The following is a 21468-nucleotide window of genomic DNA, read 5'->3' as shown; positions in this document are numbered from 1 at the left end:
TGGCGCATCATGTATACAAAGAATGCGCACCGGTCGCAGGGAGAAAAACCGCGAAATTTAACCCCCGAACATTCTTGTCGGGAGCTGCCTGACAGCGGACCGCTACGGCCGTGTTGCGTTGTCCGGCCCTGCCTGACAACGGACCACAAAGGGTTAATCAAAATTTTAAAAATATAGGATTTTATGTGCCAAAACCACCATCTGATTATGAGGCAGCCGTAGAGGGGGACTCCGAAAATTTTTACCTACTGAGGTTCATTATCATGCCCCTATATCCAAGTAGACGGGCAATTTTGCATTCCACCACCATCACAATGAATTAGCTACTGCAGCTTGGATAGAACCTGTGACGTCAAGCTCACCAGCCCAACACCATAGCCACTGAACTACTGCCAGTTTATTTACGTAGTAGTCGTGCTCTCTCGTTATCCTCGCACTGTATTTGCAGCGTCAGCGCATGATTTGGTTGAAAAATGGCAATTATAGATGTCAGTGTCATTTTGCTGCCATTCAGAAACAGCTTCGTGTGAAGTTCATGGTCATCACGAGTAAACTTCATGCTTCAGAAATTTGGACCACCTGGGGTTCTTTGACGTGCACCTAAATCTAAGTACACGGGTGTTTTCGTATTTCGCCCCCATCGAAATGCGGCCGCCGTGGCCTTTGATACTATTATTCTGGGAAACACAGGCATGATGTTTGCTACCACCAATTTCAAAGGCTTTGTACACGGTAATCACGTGCAACAGTGTTGAATCGATTGAAAAAGACAACTAGCACTGAAACGTGCTGTTGTGAAATTTTGATGACATTGTGCCTGTAAAAAACAAGCAAACGTTAAGTAGCTCCTGCATTCGTAACATTCAGAAGTGCATGACATCCCTTCATGGGGAAGTAGCATATTTAATCGTCATAAATGGTCTTGAATTTGGTGACAGTTGTGCGCAATTAGTGCAGAGTTGTATGCTATCAGTGCAGATAGTTACAAAAGGGTACGACAACAAGCAAACCTTACATTGCTGATGATAAGCAGTGCACAACTGCCAACTGTGTATATTAGTTTATAATCATTCTGCTACAAAATACTGCATTTACGAAGGTTGTCGCAGTTGAGGTTGTGCTTCACCGTGAGCTTGCCAAATGAGAGGAAGGGCCAAGCAGAGTGCGGGCAATCAGTGCTGCTGTGTTGCTCGTGCTGCATATGTATGTGTAACATGCGAGTGTTGGTGGCGCGGCGCCATGTATTTGATAGACCAATCTTTGGGAGGGCTTGAGAAGAGGCGATGTTTTATGCTTCTTTTAACTGTTTTAATTTTCACTTTTGTTTTTTGGACGAGTTCAATTACGCTTTAGGTTCATTGAACCTTATGAACCACCCTTATGAAGTTTTTGCTGACCTAGGCAGTGTTACCTGTCCATATTTGTGTCATTTGACAAGCTAAGTGAAATATAAGCGTACTTGTTGGACTGGTTGAATTCTAGTTAGGGTCACAAACAAAACTGCGCTGCATTCTGTGTTTCGCTCTAGCGCTTAACCTCTGTACCTGGCGTCCACCAGTTGAAGCTGCCTACTTATCTATTTTTGTTTGATAAAAAGGAATATAAAGTGCAAAGAAAGTTTGCATGCATTTATGAAAAATAATTTGCTATAATACGAGAGCGAGTTCTGAAGCCATTGGAGTCTTGAATTGCCATCTGCGGCTGTCCATTCGGCAAAGTTGGTGTAGGCTGTTGAACACTGGGTGCAGTGTGGGGCTGTACATTCGGAGGGCATGGGTCATGTAGAATTCTGCTAAGGTTGTGAAGCGCCGCACATGCAGTGATTACTATGAGTGAGGTGTCTGTGTCAATTTGCAGCTTCATCTGAAGGCACGAGTACCTCCTCTTCCAAATTCCAAACACACGTTCCACGCTGTTTCTTGTTTTTGCTTGTGACTTTTGTACCTGAAAAAATAACTGCATTATTTCTCTTTGCATTTATGTGCGTTGTTCGCAATTTGTGAATACAGTGGCACAGATCAAGGTTAGGAATTGCATTTGATGTTACATGACGTGTTATTTTCATTCTTTCTTTTAGACAGATTTCGCTTTTGACTAACGTTGCACGTTGGGCTTGTTGGTATGTCATGATGAAGGCAAAAGGCGTAGTGCATCAGAAACGGGACACAAGAAGAAGAAGAACACAGAAAACAAACGTTTGGCGCCAAATGTGTGTTGTCTGTGTTCTTCTTCTTGTGTGTTTCTGATGCGCTGCGCCTTTTGCCTTCGGTTTTAAGTTTAGAGCTTTTGAAATGAATCGCAAGAACATTCTTGAAAATGAGCAAATAAAAAGTGTTTCAATTGTGTGTTGGCTCTTGTCTAACCTTGCATGTCCAGATATGTTGCTTTGCCTGCAGGAGCTTTTAAGTTTCTCAGGACACGCTTTCTTCTTCAAAATAATTTAGATATTCTGCTACACTGCTTCATAGAAATTAAAAACTAGCTTGCCTGTACTCTGGGGTGCCTTGGGCAGGATCCTTGAGAGGAGTCATCAGATACGACCTGCAGGCATAGCCCATGTCTCCGAGAAGAATACCGGGGATGGCACCCGTCTCGTACAGCACTCTGGCGCGGCTGCTGTCGAAAATTCTGCTATCGTGGGCAGACCCTGGCCAGCTAGCCACTACATCATAAAATTGTAGGTCGGGCCCCGTGATTCCCTGCAGAATGGCAACATCGTTAATAAAGGCGATATCCAAAATGCAATTACACACAGAGAAAATACTGTAGAGGTGAACATTTTGCCGTGGCAGCACAATGTGAACCGATTGACTGGTTGTAGACTTTTTGTCATAAGTAAAGCTCTACGATAACGCTCATATTAATTGTTCAATATGCACGAACACACTTGTTGAAACGTCAAGAAACCAGAGTACTAAAATAAAAGTAGATGCTACAATACTTTTGTCATTGTCAAAATGTAGCTCTGTGGTATGGTTATGCAGTTGAATCTCGATTACAAGATCATGACCGATACGAATTTTTGGCAAGTCCCGGCCCAAGTACATTAGCCTACAACGTGCCAAATTTCAGATGTTGCAAACCGCTTGTCGCAAACCGCCGTCGCGTGATCTCTGGTGGTACGTGCGAGCGTGTATAATTAAGGAACGCGTGTCACCTTTCACCAAAATACATGACACAGTCTTCGCATAACAACGCAGTATTCCGACAAAGCCGACTTTAGCGATTATAAGCTTGCCGAATTTTCAGGTGTCCTTGCTCTCGTTGCATTAATCTACTTATTTTTTACGTTCTTGTGTGATACAATTTTCAAGTGACAGAAATTTTTTTCTTGCGATGTCCGAAAATACACACATAATCGAGATTATACTGGATCAAAATACGAGGCGCTGCGATTTCATGGGAACTACGTTTTCCGATGCTGAGCAAGAACTTGCCGGTTCAAGTGGTGGCCGCGGTAGTTGTCGATGAGGACCGCGACATAGGTGGAGGTTAAAGTTACCCTCATAGCAAATTCGAAGCTTCGACAATTGTCGTAGCACAGATGTATACTGGCGGTGTGAAACCGCGTCGTAAATTAGCGGGGTGATTTACTTGTTGTTACGTCTGTTACATTTACAAAAACGTACTACGAGCTGCATTATGTACCGCTTCTGTTTGCATTTCGGTATCAAACCACCACTGCAATATTTGTAACGAGCACTCACCTGAACATTCATCGAAAAGTATCCTTTCCGGTTGCGGTACACCTCGGCGTGGTCACCACCGGGGCTCTTAATTGGCACATGGGTGCAATCAATGCACCCACTCACACCGGGAAACTTGCCTATTCTATAGAAATCTTGCATTACACCGCTCATTTTTGAAGCGGCGGGAAATTGCACAAGCACAGGGAATAGGCTTCTGGCGATCATAGTCGATACGCGTTCGATTACCCGTGACACCGTCGGCTGTGAAACATTCACTAGGTCGCCGGTCACAATTTGGAACGTGCCGGCTCCATAGAAGCGCAGTGTGATGAGCAGCTGCAGGAGAGGCGGCACAGGGAACCCACGTCCATCGGTGTTCTCCCGCAGAGGCAGCCTATCGAGCAGCTGCTGCACGGTCCTTTTTGTAAATCGATAACGGCACAAAAACTCGTAGTCGTCGTACACTTCCATGGGATTCAAGCGATCCCTGAGCACTCGACGTGGCGGTGACGCGTATGAAAAGGCTGCCCCACGCATTAGTTCCTCATGACGCTCCAGATAGTTAACGAACTCCGCGAAGTTGTCGTCCATCGCCGCCATTTTGTTTGTTTACAAGGGAGCGTTAAGGTACGTCGGAGGCTACCTTAACCAAGCCTTACTTATCACGGCGATAAGTACGAGAAAAGTTCTTCGATAAGTACAAGGTTGGTTCTTGAAACGCGTTAAGGGCTGTTCGCTGACTTAAGTCATAAGTATAAGTATAAGTTTGGTTTGTGAATACGGCGGTAAGTGTGGACAGGAACAAGCTTATCACATCAATCTACAAAAAACCAACAGATAAGCACCAATACTTACATTTCCATAGTAGCCATGTAAAACATTGTAAAACAGCAATCCCGTACGATCTTATTGCTTCTGCTGCGCATACCTTTCCATAGACGGAAAGCTGTTCGTTTGAAGCTGATTACACTAAAAAGAGAAGACTGCATCGAACTGTGAACAACTCCGTAACAACTTGCTACGCCAACGTTATCCTCCCTGTGTTATCAGCGACGTGATTAAAAGAGCAAACATCCTTGTAAGCCTGCTGCTAGAAAAGAACGAGTTTTGTCTTTAATAATAGATCGGCAAGCTTGAAACCGGCATTTTGCACGCTTTTCATCCTGTTGAAGGGAACGGCTGCAGAGGAAAGCTTAAGAGACGGCTAGCGTATTTGGTCAATGCTCCTTGCTTGACAGGCAAAACACAATGGGATAATTGGTCGGCGGTGGATGCATGTCGCGTTGACGGCGCCGAGGTGAGCAGGCGCACAGCTCATGACATGCCAGATTAAAACCGGCACGTGGAGGGGCGATTTGCGGCAGCAAGGCGTGACGCGTCAACGACCCTTGCCGGTTGTGGCGCACGGTTCAGAAATTCATTCGGAGACACGCTTTCAAGTGGTGTCAAACGTGACGGACGCGATTACAGTTGACCAGATGTACTTGCGGACCGACTGGCTCTGAGAAATGACGGGGCGGCGCATGACGACGGAAGACCGTTGCCAATCGGCCGTAGCGAAAGGCTTCGAGCAAGCATTTACTGAATAGGGGTACGTGAGCCCAAAGTGTCGGTCGCCACGTTTCATTGACAAAGGACCCGTAGCTACTACGGTATCGGTTTTTCGTATAGGTACGAGCGGAGAAGGGGTCACAGCAAAGGTCAATCGCTGCAGCTTCCAGGTGCCGCCTGTTCTTTAGATTTTATTGAGCCCATTGTGCTGGGCGCTGTGGCTTTCCCAGGGAGCACGCATGCTATGCACCTGTCACCCCCCCCCCCCCTTCTTGGAACGTGGTTGTTATTTGTATGTTGTTTTGGGGGATAGTGAAAATGATACCGTAAAAGGCGGTAGAGGAAAGGGCGCTTGGAAGAAGCGCAATGCTGGAAGCGCCGGCACAGGATTCGTGATTGGTGCGTCGGCGGACCACTCACAGCCACTCCGTGGCAATTGGGTGGCAAATGCTTGGGGCGGGGCACCGAAGGGTAGAAAAGGTGGCCCCGCTGCCCCGTCCAAACGTTCTGGACAAACTTCGGTGCTATGCACCATCGACTATGTCGATATAGGGTCGCCCTATGTATACCAGTTCCGTCTTATATGTGTACTTGTAACTTCATGTAAAGTCTTGTAAATAATTGTAAATAGAAAGTTTTTCTTTTCTCTCGTCATCTGTGTCTACTTCGATCAAGCAGAAGCATCCAGCGAACCAGTCGCCGCTATCGCTAGCGGCAGTATACATCCTCTACTTGCGTAAACCGGCTCTGGCGGTGCGTCTCGGACGCCCAAGTAGAAGAGTGGTAAAGAAGAACCTGAACTTTACTATCCTTGATCGTCATTCGCTCATCAACAATGAACCAGCTCTCCTAGATTCACGGTCTAACCTTATCCTCAGACATAAATAGCTTGGCTGTGTTCACACTACAAAGTAGAGTGAACAAAATGTAGAGCCGAACAAACACTCACTCAAGCCCATCATTACGAGTACTTCACTGGCAGCATATGGGCAGCCATCATGACAAATGAGTCGAGCGACACTGCTCTTATGTCAGACCTCTCAGGCTTGCGCAGAACTGGTTTATCCATGCAAAATGAATACCTGCTCAGAAAATAAAGTGAAATACTCGTTCTTAGCTGTTGTCATTAGGAAACCTGAAAAACTTCGCAGAACTGGAAATCCCGGTGTTAGAACGCCACACAGCCGCACAAGTCATGTTATGCCCCGATTTAGCCATCTTCGTCTAATGCTTGGTGGACCTGGTTTCCTGCGTCTTCCGTTCCTTGCACGCCTGATCAAGCTTATCTGTCTAATCTTTCCCATCTTCATACTTGCGACGACAACTGAAGCAGGTGACCGAGCGCGATCCGACTTGTGATATCGCTGAGCGAGTGACAAGGGTGAGCGGACGCAAGCTCGACGGACGCCCGAAGACAACCCCTTCCCCCGCTTCGCCCGATTTAAAGTTCACAAAATGAGAAATTTTTTTTTTTTCAAAAACTTCGGTTGTCCGGCAACCGCTACGAGCGCGCATGTTATTTGAAACCGAAACTAGCACTCGCCTTCCGGGGGCTGGGCTGGATCGACGGCGAACAGCGGCCGGCCGCCGGGCGGACGCCGCGCGCTCCCTTTCGCCCGTTTTTCGCAAGAACATCGCTCCATGTGGGTCGAGCTTTAAGCTACCGCGGCACCGTTTTCCCAACCACTTTCTGAGTTATGTTTACTTGGTAGAACCTTATAAGCCAGCGCCACAAAAAAACGTCGTACTGACTTTTTGTCTGTGGGTGTCGGGAACCTCGCCTTTTCGGGATCTGGCCGGACGCCTTCAGCAATGATGAGGTGTCCGAGGAACCGATGTTCATCGAAGCCGAATTGACATTTTGCCGGAATAATTGTCAAGTCTGCTGAGCGAATAACTTCCAATACTAGCCGCAGCTGATCTAGACATTGGCCAAATACAATCAGATCATCCAAATACTCCAAACACGACTGCCATTTCAATACTGCGAGTACAGTGTCCATCATTCGCTGTTACGTCGCAGGCGCAAAACAGAGGTCGAATGGAAGCGCTTTAAATTCATAGAGGCCATCAGGGCTTACGAATTCTGTCAATGAATGCTTACGAATGCCATCAGGGCAGAATCAAACTTGGGGGCAGTTGGAACCTCCTCAAACACCTATTGAACGAAAGCGAAACCAGGTCAAACAAGCGAACGGCAATTGCAAAACTAGTACATCAGGTCAGCCAGTACAGTACTCAAGAGGTAGTCATGAGACAGCTAGCGGAAAAATATCTCCCTCTCAAACAACCGGGCGATAGCGACGAACCGAGGGTGAAGTACGGGCCGCACTCCATGGTCTCTTGAGTAGATCGGCAGCCGGACCCGACGGTATTACCAATAAACTCTTAATGAATCTAGACGACGCCTCGATCACTTTCTTGACGGGTCATTTCAACGAGTTGTGGAGAAATGGAGACTATCCAGAGGCATGGAAGATGGCCAACACCATTCTCATACCCAAACCGGGAAAACCGTTCCATCTGGATAACCTCCGTCCAATCTCTCTTACATCGTGCCTAGGTAAAGCTATGGAGCACGTTATTCTCAACTGACTCACTAGATACGTCGAGCAAAACGACATACTCCCGTATAACCTGATCGGTTTCCGCCCCGGTCTATCGACTCAAGACGCCATGCTCCTGATCAAACACCAGTTCATACAAGTTAGCCCGGTGCACGCGAGAGCGCTCCTGGGACTAGACGTCGAAAAAGCTTTTGATCGCATAGAGCACAAGGCCATCCTCGAGGTCCTCTCCGAGCTGGGGTTGGGCGAGAGGCTTTTCAGCGTAGTCAAGGCGTTTCTCGGCAGTAGGCAAGCGAGCCTCACGCTAGGAGAAATAAATTCGAAGGTGATGAATCTGAGAAACAGGGGCACCCCGCAGGGGGCCGTGCTCTCGCCCATGTTATTTAATCTAGCAATGACCAGAGTCGCGAGGAAACTGGAGCGTATAGAAGGTATACACTTTGCCATATACGCCGATGACATAACCATATGGAGCGCCAAAGGTAACGTAGGCCAAACGGAGAATAGACTGCAGGAGAGCATACACACCGTGGGAAGCACACTAGGCGAGATGGGACTAAACTGTTCGGCGGCAAAATCGGAGCTTTTGGTCCTAAAACGTCGAGGCAGGGGTCGAAGACCCAGGGGCTACGTCCCCGGGGAGGAACCCAAGATTACCTTACGCTGTCACGACGGATCCGCGATCAAGCAAGTCGAAAAGATTAGAGTTTTAGGCTTCCACATAGCAGCGGGAGGTTCCAACCTCAATGCCATTCAACACATTTCAAACAAAACGGACCAAGTCATCAGGTTACTAAGGAGATTCACCAACAGACACAGGGGCCTGGGTGAGGACAGCGCTCTAAGGCTAGTGCACGCCTTCGCCCTCTGTCACTTCACCTACGTGGCAGGTCTACTCAAATGGTCGCAGGCCGAGCGGAACAAGCTCAACACTATGATCAGGAAGTTAATCAAGGCTACCCTAGGTATACCCAACAGCACCTCGAACGTGAAGCTCATGAACCTAGGCGTACACAATACGATAGAAGAGATGGCGGAAGCGCAACAGATGGCGCAGCAGGAAAGACTGACGAAAACGCGAGCGGGCAGGCTTATACTCAAATCAATAGGGACAGACCCCAATAGATCCAGGAACCTGAAGGAGGCCGAGGTAGAGTTGAGCGTGGACCTTAGAGACGGGATCAGAACCACCCCCCTCCCGAGAAACATGCACCCAGAACACAATGTTAGCAGGAGAAAAGCGAGAGCGAAAGCTTTGTTGAAAGAAATTGAAGAGCTAGGACAACAGGCGGCCCTCGTAGACGCTGCCTGGGTCAAAGGCAAAGAGGCCTACACGGCCGTGGTGGTCGATAGCCAGGGAGAGGTACGGGACGCCGTATCTTCACTAAGGATTCCACGGTAGCGGAGCAAGCCGCGATTGCTCTAGCCATCAGGAACCGTAAATGGTCTTTCATTTATAGCGATTCAAAAGCAGCAATTAAGAGCTTTGACAAAGGCTATGTCGCTGGGACTGCGACTAAAATTATCGACAAGGTAGAAACTATCAAAACTGAAATCCGCTGCTTTCCTGCACATATGGGACAAGTGGACGAGGCTCGGCTCAACCTCAACGAGGTGACGATTGACCTGGCACGAGGACTTGCTTGCCGTGCCGGTCAGAACCGAACCGACGCCCACTACCATTCCGGGGATCATAAAGATAATTTACTAACTTACAACGACATAACTAAGTACTACTACTTGGGGCGTAGGCAATTCCCACTGCCACACGTAAAGTTGAACAGGGCTCAGGCAGTCACGCTACGTTTACTGCAAACCGGGACGTACCCAACTCCCTATTTCGTAAATAAAATTCACCCCGAAAGAGAAATTAGGAAAGAATGTAACGTGTGCGATGGCATCATTGAAATCAGACACATGCTGGCGGGCTGTCCCGCGACTCTCGCCGACCCCGACGAAAAATGGCTTTACTGGCACAAGACGATGTCAAGCTCTTCTTATCAAGATCAACTACGGGCTGTCCAGAGGGTCCACGATTGCGCCATAAGGCTCGGCCTGACGGTGCCGACGTGGACGCGGCCCGCCTCGGTCTGAGAAAACCGAGCTTCAGGACTCTAATAAAGTTTTGTGAATGAATGAATGAATGAATCAGGGCTTACGAATGCTGTCTTTTCACTGCCCCGCTCATCCACCTCTATTTGCCAATATTAACTATTGAGATCAAGGGGAGCAGAAAAACCTTGCACTTCGGAGCCGATCTAACGTATCGTCGATACGCGGAAGGGAGTATGCATCCAGCTTACTTACGCTGTTTAGTTTACGGTAGTTGACACAGAACCGAAGTGTGTTATCTTTTTTTCTTAACGAGCACTACGGGAGACCCCATGGACTGTTGGAAGGCCGAATAACGTCATCTGAAAGCATCACCTTTACTTGCTTCTTGATGATCCCCCTTTCTTTTGGAAAAATTCGACACGGGAGCTGGCACACTGGTTTCATGGCGTCCTCTGTTATAATTCTGTGCTTTGCAACGGACGTGCGCCATACCTTCGAAGAAGTGGAGAAGCAGTCAGAAAAATCTTTTATCAGGGCATATATCTGTTTCGTTTGGGCTTCCGTGAGTCTCGGGTTGACGGTAAGGGATCTGTCGACACTGCAGTTTCCAGGCAGAGCAGTTGACGTTGTCCTTAGGGTACATAATTCGGTCGCTACACAGAACTCATGGAAATATGCAATAGCTACTCCTTGTGCGATGTGTTGGAATTCATTTCCGAAATTCCTAAGTACGTCATTTGCACGGCCATTGCTTAAGTCCCCGAGGCACGCAAATACCTTTGTTCAATAAGAGCTCTGTTTTAACATCCGCAGTACCTTCGCGGTCGTACAATGTTTCATTCTGCACAAGAACCACTACACTGCTGCGTGGCGCCACAGTTACATCATCAACGACAAGCAATGCAGAAGTCGTCGCTCATCCGATTCCTCCACAGGTAAGCTTGTTCCGTCGAGAATGGCACACTGGACATACGTAGGTTAATTATGGTGCTGTTAGCTTGTAGAAAATAAATTCTCAATATAAGTTCCCTTGAACATTCTGGCAGTACAATAAAGTCAGAAACGTGAGTGAAGCCTTTTAAGCCTTGCGGTGCATCGGCCAAGGGGCGTAATACGATGACCACCTGCCGTACGTATCTGCGTTCTAGTTCACCACGTCACAACTTTTTTCAGTTCCTTCGTCATTTTGTAGCGTATTACCGAATAATTAGCGCCGGTGTCGACTTAGGCATTCAGATCGCATACGTCAATTATCAACAGCAAATCTTACAAATCTTTTTGTTACTGCACCTGTTTACTGGAATTATCTCGTCATCGCACTGGAACCGTGTTGGAGGATCTTCGCAACTGCGGTTATCAGCGGCCTCACCTCGGCAGGTCTCTTGCTTCAGTGTTCCTGGTGTGGGCTTGGTGAACGACGCCTATGCAATCTTGGAGAGGCGCGTGGGCTGAGTGATCGGCAGCGCATGGGCGACGGTGACCGCGGTTGACAATGGCGAGGAGTAAGGTGGCTTTGGCGCGTGGACAAATATTCTTCAATCTCTGCTGGTAGTTCATCGTTTCGGGGGCATAGTGCACTCAAGGGAAAACCCCCTAATGCAGCTTGACCGTACGGGCAGAACCTGTACAGGTGACCCGCTTCACCGCAGTGAAAACACGGAGGCTGGCGATCATGGTTACGCCAGACGTCACTTTTCCGGGGCCTTTGCTCCACAAAACGAGGTGCGCTGCGTGCTATCGGAGGACACGGAACGGTCGTCGCAAACGCCTCACTAGTGTGCACCGCATGTTGCCTGAGCACGTCGGCGTACATAGGGATGCGCTGCATCAGCTGTGGCTCAGGCTCTGGATTCCTTATGACCTGCCTCAGTTTGTCCTGGACAACATTGATTATAGATAGTGCAGTTCTAGTCTGAAGTGTCCGCAACTTGCTGAGAGCTTTCCTGATCACTGACTGGATGAGCTCCCGAAGGTCTTCAAGGTCGTTGGGCACGCCTCCATTGAAGACATGAGCAGGTGCACAGTTTGCCTCATGGTTGTGAGAGAAGAGCATGGGGACAGGGGAATTTCCTTTCGCCATGGCTATATAATCAGCCGCCGCGGCCGGGATACGATCCCGCGACCTCGTGCGCAGTCGACGGCGCATGGCAGCCACATTTTTATGAAGTCGTGCGCTTAATTCATGTCGACCTGCTGCTTCTCACAGCCAGCATCTGCATACAATACATATACATGTACTAATCTAACACTGCCAGCAGTGCAGAATATATGCAAGGGGCACGATAGTAAGAAATTAATTACATGTCACCTGTTGTCACCCTGTATGGCCACATGTTAAAAAGGCTCTTTTGCTTTTCTTCCCATGCAGGCTGTACGGCTGTTGAACTGCACGGCCGATGATGGCGTTCATGGCATTGAAGGCAACCTCCCACAGACATGATCTCTCCATTCGAAAAAGTTCTTTATGCTGAAAAAAAAAACAGAAATACGCAAAAATGAATTAAATAGCGCAGCTGCATCAAAATATGCGCTTTTTGTTCTAACTAGCCAATTATGATGAATTATGCTTGGCCTTCATCACAAGACTTCTCGTAAGTGCTTTTTGGTAGCTGCATTCAGCCTTTTGCATTGCATAAGCTTTTAGCGCAGAGATATCAAAGAAAGGGTGAATTATTTCATGATAAACACCCAAGCTCCAAAACAACAGGGGCGGAATTCACTAAGAGAACTTACGAAAAAAATTTGGCGTAAGAAATATCTTACGGAAAAAGTGTATTCACAAAGCTAAAACTGTTCGTAAGATCAGTAAGCTTGCTATGCCCGCCGCTGCAAAGACGAGCGCTGTAGTCGAAAAAAATGTATCTATGTAAGGGCAGCACTGGCGCGCACTTCAGTACTTCCGCCAATAGTAAGCGTAAGTCGATTCACAAAACCTAAATTGCCGTCGCAGATGACGACTTAAGAAGAAATTTCTACGACAGGGGTGTAGCAGTCTTACGAACATCATCATGTCTATCTGCGCCGCTCGTGCTGACGCAGGTAAGCGTTGGAACGCGCTGTTGCGGCTGATTGTCCAGAGGCCACAACTGATCGCCGAGGATGGCGCGTGCCTATATCTTCGTGGCGCACTCTGATTTGCCATCTCGAAGTGCATTGAGCTGTTTCAGTGCATAATTGTATTGAGCGTACGCTGCTGTGGAAGCCAGTAACATTAATGCTGTGCGGCGAACTTCTGCCTGTCTGGTAGGCTGTGTTGTTGTTGTTGTTGGTAGGCTGTGTCTGGTAGGTTCTGTATATGCGCAGTAGCCTGAATTTTCATACTCGTCATGACACTCTATTGGGTGTTAGAAAACATAAGTGCAGTGTCCGTCCCTGACAACTATCAAGTTTCTCATTGATGTATTTGGAGCCCAATTCTATCGTAGTTTTTTCTAGTTCGAGCTTTCTCTTGCTCATAGGGCTGCGGATGATTATTTTTTCGCTGTCGTCTTCTGTGCTGTTAGCCTTCTAGTATATAGCTCATAGTTTTAATTCAGTACAAAGTTGAAGCGACATTGTACGACATTGTAAATGAAGCGACATTCTAAATAAGACATTGTACTTACCTGGTGATAATTTGGTTTCCCATTGTCATGAGCTTATTTTGCAGTAAATACTGTTTTCCGACGGTGCTATTTTGAGACGTTTGGCTAGTTATTCATGTTTCACCCTATAGCAGAGTGGCCACAAGCTTGTAATCGCGGAGGTCAAGCCGCTGTTACTGAACACGTTGCTTGGCTGGTCGATGCATGTTTCGCAAGCAAAACGCGGTGCAATCGAAGGGGGCAACGACAGCTCACAGGCAGAATCAGAATGTGTACGGGTCCCTCCTCCTCCGAAGACCGAGAGTCACCTCGTTTTTTTGGCAGCGGGCGAGGTCCGCGTCGGGAGCAACAATTCTGACAAGTCATTCACGCTTCTTTGTGCGCCCATCCGGTTCTGAGTAGCAGTCAGGGGCGGATCCAGGTTTTTTTATGAGGGAGGGGGGGGGGGGGGGTCAGCTTCTGTCACTGATGATGATGATGATAGTAGCCTTTCTCATTTACAGAAATTCACCGTTTCTGCTCACGATAAACCCGCGTTTTACACGGCTAGAGCAACACCTGTAGCCCGCCGTGGTGGCTCAGTCAGCTCAGGCGTTGCGCTGCTGAGCACGAGATCGCGCGATCGAATCCCAGCCGCGGCGGCCGCATTTCGTTGGAGGCGAAATGCAATAACGCCCGTGTGCTTGCGTTGTAGTGCACGTTGTAGAACCCCAGGTGGTCAAAATTAATCCGGAGCCTTCCACTACGGCGTGCCTCATAATCAGAACTGGTTTTGGCACGTAAAACCCCAGAAAGAGGAAGAAGCCCTATAGCGAAGCCAGGTATCGGTTTCTCCGAGCTTATAGGAAAAGGACGTTACGCAATACAGCCATGTGCTTGGCGGCTGTGCCTGATAATACACGGTGTTCAATACTAAGCTTTATGGTTTTCTTAAAATTAGGCACTGGGAGGCACGCGAAGACCACCTCTGCAAATAAGTTATGTGGCCAGGGGAGCACAAAGTGAGATGATAATTATCGCTGTTAGCAGCCCAATTAACTAAAATTGAACAATTATCTTTTTGTCGACTGCAGTAAGTGGGTATGTTTGTATTGAAAACTTAGAGGCAGTCGTGTTTCTACACAGTATCAGTCGGAAGAATTATTCTAGCGTGTTCGTGCTCCGGCATATCCGACTCCAAATTTCAATTGTCGTACTGCGCAGAGATATCGAGTCGATGCGAGAGCGGTTTATGCTTTGCGTTGCTGTCGAAGGGAGACATTTTGAACATTTTTAGGGCATTGACATCTGGATGGGTGAAGTGTTTTCATGAGATTTGTGCGTGACAACACCAAACTTAAAGCGGCAGTATGAAATATTCGTTAGCATAGCTAAAAAGGTTTCTGCTGTTGATGGTGCAGTAGTTGCTTTTGATTTCAATAAAACTTACAATACTTGGAAATCAGCAGTCAATTTATTTGCGTAGCCCAGGCAAGGACCATTCCCGGTCGTGTAGTCACCATTACGCGCGCGCACTGCCCTCCGGCTTCTTCGCTCGCGCCATTATCTCGGCATGGCAGCAGCCGCCATCTTTACAGGCTGCGCGGTCGCGTGTTACAACAGCGGTTACGGGTTCTTCGATTTTTTTTATTCGCCAGCCGTGAGGGGAAGGGGGGCAGTTATTATCTTTGCCAATGCCGCCGCCCCGTCGTCAGACTAAACACCGCACGCAACAGCCGCGTCACATCAGGGAGGAGCTTTGCACCGATCCTCACTTTTTTGCATACGTAATCATGCGAACCACAATTAAACTTTGGAGTTGGATATCTCGGAGCATAGACACGCTAGAAGAATTCTTCCAAACGCAACTGTGTAGAAACACGACTGCCTCTAACTTTTGAATACAAACATGCACACTTATTGCAGTCAATAAAAAGTTAATTATTCAATTTTAGTTAATTCGGCTGCTGACAGCGATAATTATCTCACTTTGTGTCCCCCTGGCCACACAAATTATTTGCGCAGGTGGTATTCACGTACCTCCCCGTGCCTAATTTTAAGAAAACCATAAAGCTGTAGTAGCAGCATTTTCCAGCAGTGAGGACCACCATTTTATTTTCGATGGCCTGTTTTTCCTCAAATAATTACGTTCCCCCCCTTCGGGGAACTCGATCACGATCTAGCGGTTATACGAAATTGTATTCATTCAAAATAAAGGGTATTGAAAAAATATATCACATTTAAAATGTAATCACTGCACATAAATACCTTTTTTTTAATTTCTAGTCAACCTAAATTTATAATCGGCAAATCACTGCCCCAAGGTTATAGCGGGCAAACGCAACATAACATTGCAATCGCCACCACACAGCGTGCACTAGGCCTTCTCAACTCAATGCAGTGCAGAGAAATATATGAATGGAAAAGTATTGCAATGTTAAGGAAGCAACAAAACTGTAAGAATTGTGACAGTAATATACGCACAAATCGTGGAATTAAAGCGACAAGAAAAAGCACTTGAGTAGCTGGATATAATTTTTAAGGCAGAAGTATCCTGAAATTTAGTTCATTGACACAATCTTGCTTCTAAAAGACACAAATTAATGCGTCGTTTCCAAATTCACTCCCTCTGGCGCCTTAGGAAATTCGCAACACGCGCAAAACAAATGCACTCGCCTTTGTAAGATCCTCGTTCCTGTGTTTCAGAGTTCATCCCAAATCGAAGACGGTGGCCACCAGCGCCGACTTTTTTTTATTTATTCTCTTTGCCTATAATTACTTTTAACACTCAAGAAAATTCTTGGCTACGTTGCTGCGTACTTTAAGATATAGGCTTCGCAGTAGGAATGACGACATCAAGTGAGAATTTTTCACGATAGCAGTGCGCTGACAAGAGCGGACAGGCCTGCAAGCAATCACGCCACCCAGTTGGTATGCTAGCTATTGTTGCGGCTCGAGGTGGGCCACGCTAACTGGTTGGGAGCCGTGAGGTCATGACGGCAGTCCTCACAATCTGGGATCGGTGGACCTGGGAACCTTCGCCAGCTCGAGGTAAATTGAGGACGGAAGAGCCACTTCTGTGGATCCGGGATCATCAGAGCTCCGCTTCGTAGCTCAGGGAGGCACAACCGTCGCAGCAACAGCGTGGAGTCTTGAACGACTCGAGGGAACTGGAAGGAAGAGCAGCAGAATTAAGGCAGTCCTCACGATCTGGGATCGGCGGACCTGGGAACATAGGTCTGGGAGACGCGGGCTTCACAAGCTCGAGGTTGGATGAGTGCTTGAGCGAATGCGATTTGCCGGATGATAAGGACAGGGTTCTATCGGGCAATTAACTGTGATTTATCGCCACCGGGTGTGCGTTCAATGCAGGGGAACTTGTAGTCACCTCTCGAAAAGCATAGATATCACTGTGAAGAGGAGCTGTTGCTGTTAGCAGCAGAGCTCGATATGGATATTAGCCATAAGTTGATGAAGCCCGAAATTCATACTGCGATTGATGAAGTTGGTTTCGAAGAAGACGAGCTCACGAATGCCCGCGAAAATATATGTCGCCAGAAGGAACAGCAGGAACACGACAGGAAAGAAAGGGTGGTTCGGACGTGTCCTGCTGTGAACTCGGACGTTCAATATGCTCCTGATGGAGTGGGCTCCCGTACCAAGAGCCAGTGTAAATAATGTAAATTAAACCCCTTTTCCTGAATTTCTACTACCGGACGTTCTCATCAATGGGCTTGGTAGATTCTTGGCCCAAACGCCACCTCAAGCCGCACCACTACGCATAAAATAAAAGGCTACGAGAACAGGGGGAATGAAGAAAACAGCGTAAACGCCACACTGTCCCCCACCCTGTTATTCAGGCGGCAGCGACGGAGGGCGACAAGAGGGACAATAGTGACCCCAGCGCATTCCGCTGTGCCTGCGCGTGCAGCCAATTCTGGATAGCAGCACGTAGCTGCCTGAGTGCTTCATTCATTGCACTGACCAAGCTTACGTGGGTGTTTGGGGGAAGGGGGGCGAAGGATGGAAAATTACGCCAAAAAAAAAGTGGAAATGCGCTGTGCAAAAGACAGGCTAGGACTAGAGGGTGTTAAAACGGTGAAGCGAAAACTTTCAACAAAATTTTCTTTCTTTCGGAGGCGTCCATACAAGCAGCTTACTACATATGCGCAATGAAGTAACAAATAAGCAAACCTAATGCCGGAAATGGACTGAGTGGAATGCCGGTATTAGAATAAAATCTTGAAGCCAGGATTTAATTCCACGACCTCGTGCTTAGCAGCGCAACCGTTAAGCCACCGCGGCGGGTCATCACGAGGCAATTTATAAAACAGCTCTCTGGCAGTGCAATTCTTGATTCTGCTCAACATCATGATCCTCCAAAGCCGCGGAGCGCACATACAAAATCTGACATGCGCTGGCAAATACGCATTACCATTGTTTCTTATCTAATACCCCTGTCACACGGTACATGTAATGTTATTTGCAGTAAATGACATTCCTACCGAATGTCATTGCAGTCTTGCGTTCCCAGTCTACACGACTGAACAAAATAGCATTCGCAATTGATGGCAATGTTTATCGGCAGGCTGCTATAATAACGAAACCATACAAATCGTGCCTCTTTGTTTACATATTTTCACTATATTGTTAGCAATACAATGGTAAACATTCGATGGTTATTTGAAAATATATTACATTTCAATTTAACTTATCGATTTTTTTAAATTTTTTTGCCAAGCCACTGTCGTCGAGATTACACAAGTCGCGCATGAATGAGTTCGGGAAACTCATTCAATGGGCGAATGCCATTAGCTGCGAATGTCATTCACTATGCCCGTGTAGAAGCAACAAAAGTGGCATTAACACGTAATCTCATTCGCTGCGAATGACATTACATGTGCCGTGTGACAGGGGTATAAAACTAATTTGAAGGACCGAGGTTAGGTCCACTATAGCGAGCGAAAGAACATGGAACAAAGAACCATTCAGGCCGATGGCAGGAGCAGAAGAAGCTGTATTGTATTATTCTTCCAGTTTGATAACCTCGCAGCACGCAGCACGGTGAGCGAGGCACATGCGCAGGCACATGCACCTGAGCGCGCCATAAATAAAAGGCGGCCGATGAAGATGACAATGGCCGCTAGACCATTGTCTAGCCCGTCGAGTCCCGGACCAGGACGAATTTTTCTTCAACTGTGAGGCTTTCTTTCGAGGAACCCGGTTGGGTTTCCATAGTAGCGAATTGCTACATTTGGGTGGATGTCTCAGTTTTTCTTTAATAAGAATGGTCCTCGATGCGCTATGCAGAAGTGCTCTCCCATTTGGACAGAAGTTAAGCGCAACCGCAATGAACAAGACAACTTAGACAGCATTTAAAATCTAGGCACTCGATGTGCTGGAGATTTTTCTGAATTCATGGTAAAAAATCTAGGCGCTAAAGGTGAACATATAAACAGGTCTCTGCTCAAACTGGTAATGCTATGTGTAGCTTAGTTTTACAATATGTGCCCTACCACTGGTCTCCCAAGCTGAGGATGCAGTCCAGTTGCAACTGCAAATCACTCAATTATGTCTAGGGCACACTAGAGCAAAATTCAGACAAAACTTACTGCACCACTGAGAATGTACTAGAGGATTCAACGAAGCAGCTGATAGCATGCACGGACTGGAGCAAGAGAAGTGTGTTTTGGGCCTAGGTGTGCACAGCTTGCAGTTCCTCATGGGCGCTATTTAAAATATTTTATATATTTCACTTACTTCTTGGTTTCAGGCAAGAAATATAATGTATTTTGTATGCTTTCTACTGTTAAATACTCAAACGCAGGATACCACAGGTCTGTTTATGGCATCTGATTTCTCCTCAGAACACTACCCCACTAAAAAAATTTCACAGGTACTTAACCCCACCCTCTCTTGAGAAGAGCCTGGTTTTTTAACATGACAAGGCCACTAATTACACAGTGACTCCTTGCGATGTGATGTATGTAAGCACTTTAAAAGGAAAGGAAAATTTAATAGCATTACGACAGGTACACAACAAAGCAAAGGATAAAACATCACACACGCTGCCATCAATGTTCATGTCTCCATTTCAGTGTGGATGTTTTTAGCAGTGAATATGTCATTATAACGGATGTCATATCACAAAAGCGAAAGGGCAAGGGTCCTTGCATTGTGAACTGACAAATGTGCTTTAGTATGTTTCACCGTAATACACAGTGTTTTGCAGTGAAGCATACTAATAGCGGCAAGGGTGAACACGTATACATGTTTATACATGTATACATGTTTATCTTTCACCGGTGGCCGCTTTCCACCGGCTAACAAAAGTTATCGTTATCGCTTGGCGCAGGACGCGCCTGTATTGGAAGTTTCTAGAACGTTATCGATGCTTCTTTCCGTTGCCAGTTTTCACCGACGCTTATGTTATCTGATTGTATGACCGACGTGAATTGTCTAGAACTTTCTGGAAGACCCGCGGGCACCAGGGATTAATCTGGAACCTTCGATGACTCAGGTATAAAAGCCGACGCGTTTCGCCGCTGATCAGATTTTCAACGACCGCCGACTGTGTTCGCCGCTGTCGTTGTGCTTTGAGTGTAGCTTGATTTTGTGGGCACAGGTTCGCCCAATAAAGAATCAATTTCGTTATACACAGTTTTACGAATGTTTACTTCAGCGTCACTACTACGTGACATTATCACGTAGGGTTTAGGCAAACTACGGTGGACGTATCCTGCAGCGAGGATTCTTCTGTATTGCGGTAAAGCTTATTGATAGTGAAAAGAGCTAACTTGGCATGTAAAGATTTAGCCAACAAAAGTTGTCGAAACATCACCCTGCCGCAAAAATATGCTTTGTTGAGACTAGAACGTTGAGACTAGTAGGGTTCGTCGCTGGCTGAAACCCTACACTCCCGATTCGCGTGACTATCGGTATGCTTCACCGCAATATACAAATTGCGGTGATATAACAGCGGTCGAACAGACTGGTGCAAACGTTTCGACAAGAGAGCTTGCCTTAACCAGCTTTTCTTTGCAGTTTTCACCTGCCAATACTTACTACGCTCCTCGGCGCGCGTAATGTGATGGGAGACGGCGCGTGCGCGCGTACGTAGTTAAGGAACACATAGTGACAGCGGGCTCTTTCACTTTTGGTATGCTTCACTACAATATATTTTTGAGTAAGCTTCACCGCGTAACACAAGTCTACTGCGGCGAAGCTGACTTTAGGAAGCCGATTCATTCAACGCATCTTAGAAAACAGGTCCGCTTATCACGCTTGGCAACGTTTAAACACCACACTTACTGCATTCATTTCTGTAGTTATTTTAATTGTATTGTCATAGTGATCCTGCATCCCGCAGTAGCAGGCTGATACTGCCTCATAATAGTTCTAAATGCATCAGGACAGCGTGTAGATGGTAAGCGTGCATGCAAAAGGCACGGCGTCACTGGCTGTTGTTGGAAAACGTCAAGACGCTATTTCACGCAGTAATGCCATTTGTCTTATTAAGCAGCAAAGCTGTAGAAAAGCAGTAGCAAAGCTGTTCGACCATCTCGCGCAAAAACGCGATTTAACACGATCTGGCGGAACAGCTCACCATGCCAGGATTTTCTTGCGTCCTCGTTTTTTCACGCATCATTCACTGAACCACACTACTGGATGGTTCTGTACACGTACTAACGTTCCTGACGGAGGATCAGCTTTATAGCTTTATATGGGATGCCACGGCCCATTCCACGGGCCGGCTGCAATTTGACGCGGCCACGAGGCAAAATATTGTCACGTAGTAGTGACGCTGAAGTAAACAGTGGTAAAACTGTGTATGACGAAACTGGTTGTTTATTGGGCGAACCTGTGCCCACAAAAGCAAGCTACACTCGAAGCACAACGAAAGCGGCGAACACAGTCGGCGGTCGTCGAAATCTGATCAGCGGCGAGACGCGTCGGCTTTTATACCTGAGTCATCGAAGGTTCCAGATTAATCCCTGATGCCCGCGTGTCTTCCAGAAAGTTCTAGACAATTCGCGTCGGTCA

At 47.0% G+C, this 21468-nt stretch overlaps 1 protein-coding gene across 1 annotated transcript; it reads right to left on the bottom strand.

Annotated features, from left to right (window-relative positions):
- Positions 1 to 3349: 3349 nt before the first annotated feature.
- LOC119439909 (putative nuclease HARBI1) lies at positions 3350 to 4303 on the bottom strand. The gene has a single exon (XM_037704876.2). The coding sequence runs from the start codon at positions 4287 to 4289 to the stop codon at positions 3591 to 3593; it is 699 nt and encodes a 232-aa protein (XP_037560804.2). The 5' UTR covers positions 4290 to 4303; the 3' UTR covers positions 3350 to 3590.
- Positions 4304 to 21468: the final 17165 nt, after the last annotated feature.

The sequence above is a fragment of the Dermacentor silvarum genome, chromosome 2 (genome assembly GCF_013339745.2).
Source record: "Dermacentor silvarum isolate Dsil-2018 chromosome 2, BIME_Dsil_1.4, whole genome shotgun sequence".
Classification (NCBI taxonomy): Eukaryota; Metazoa; Arthropoda; class Arachnida; order Ixodida; family Ixodidae; genus Dermacentor; species Dermacentor silvarum.
The sequence above is the reverse complement of the archived record's forward strand: the minus strand, read 5'-3'. Positions and strand labels throughout refer to the sequence as shown.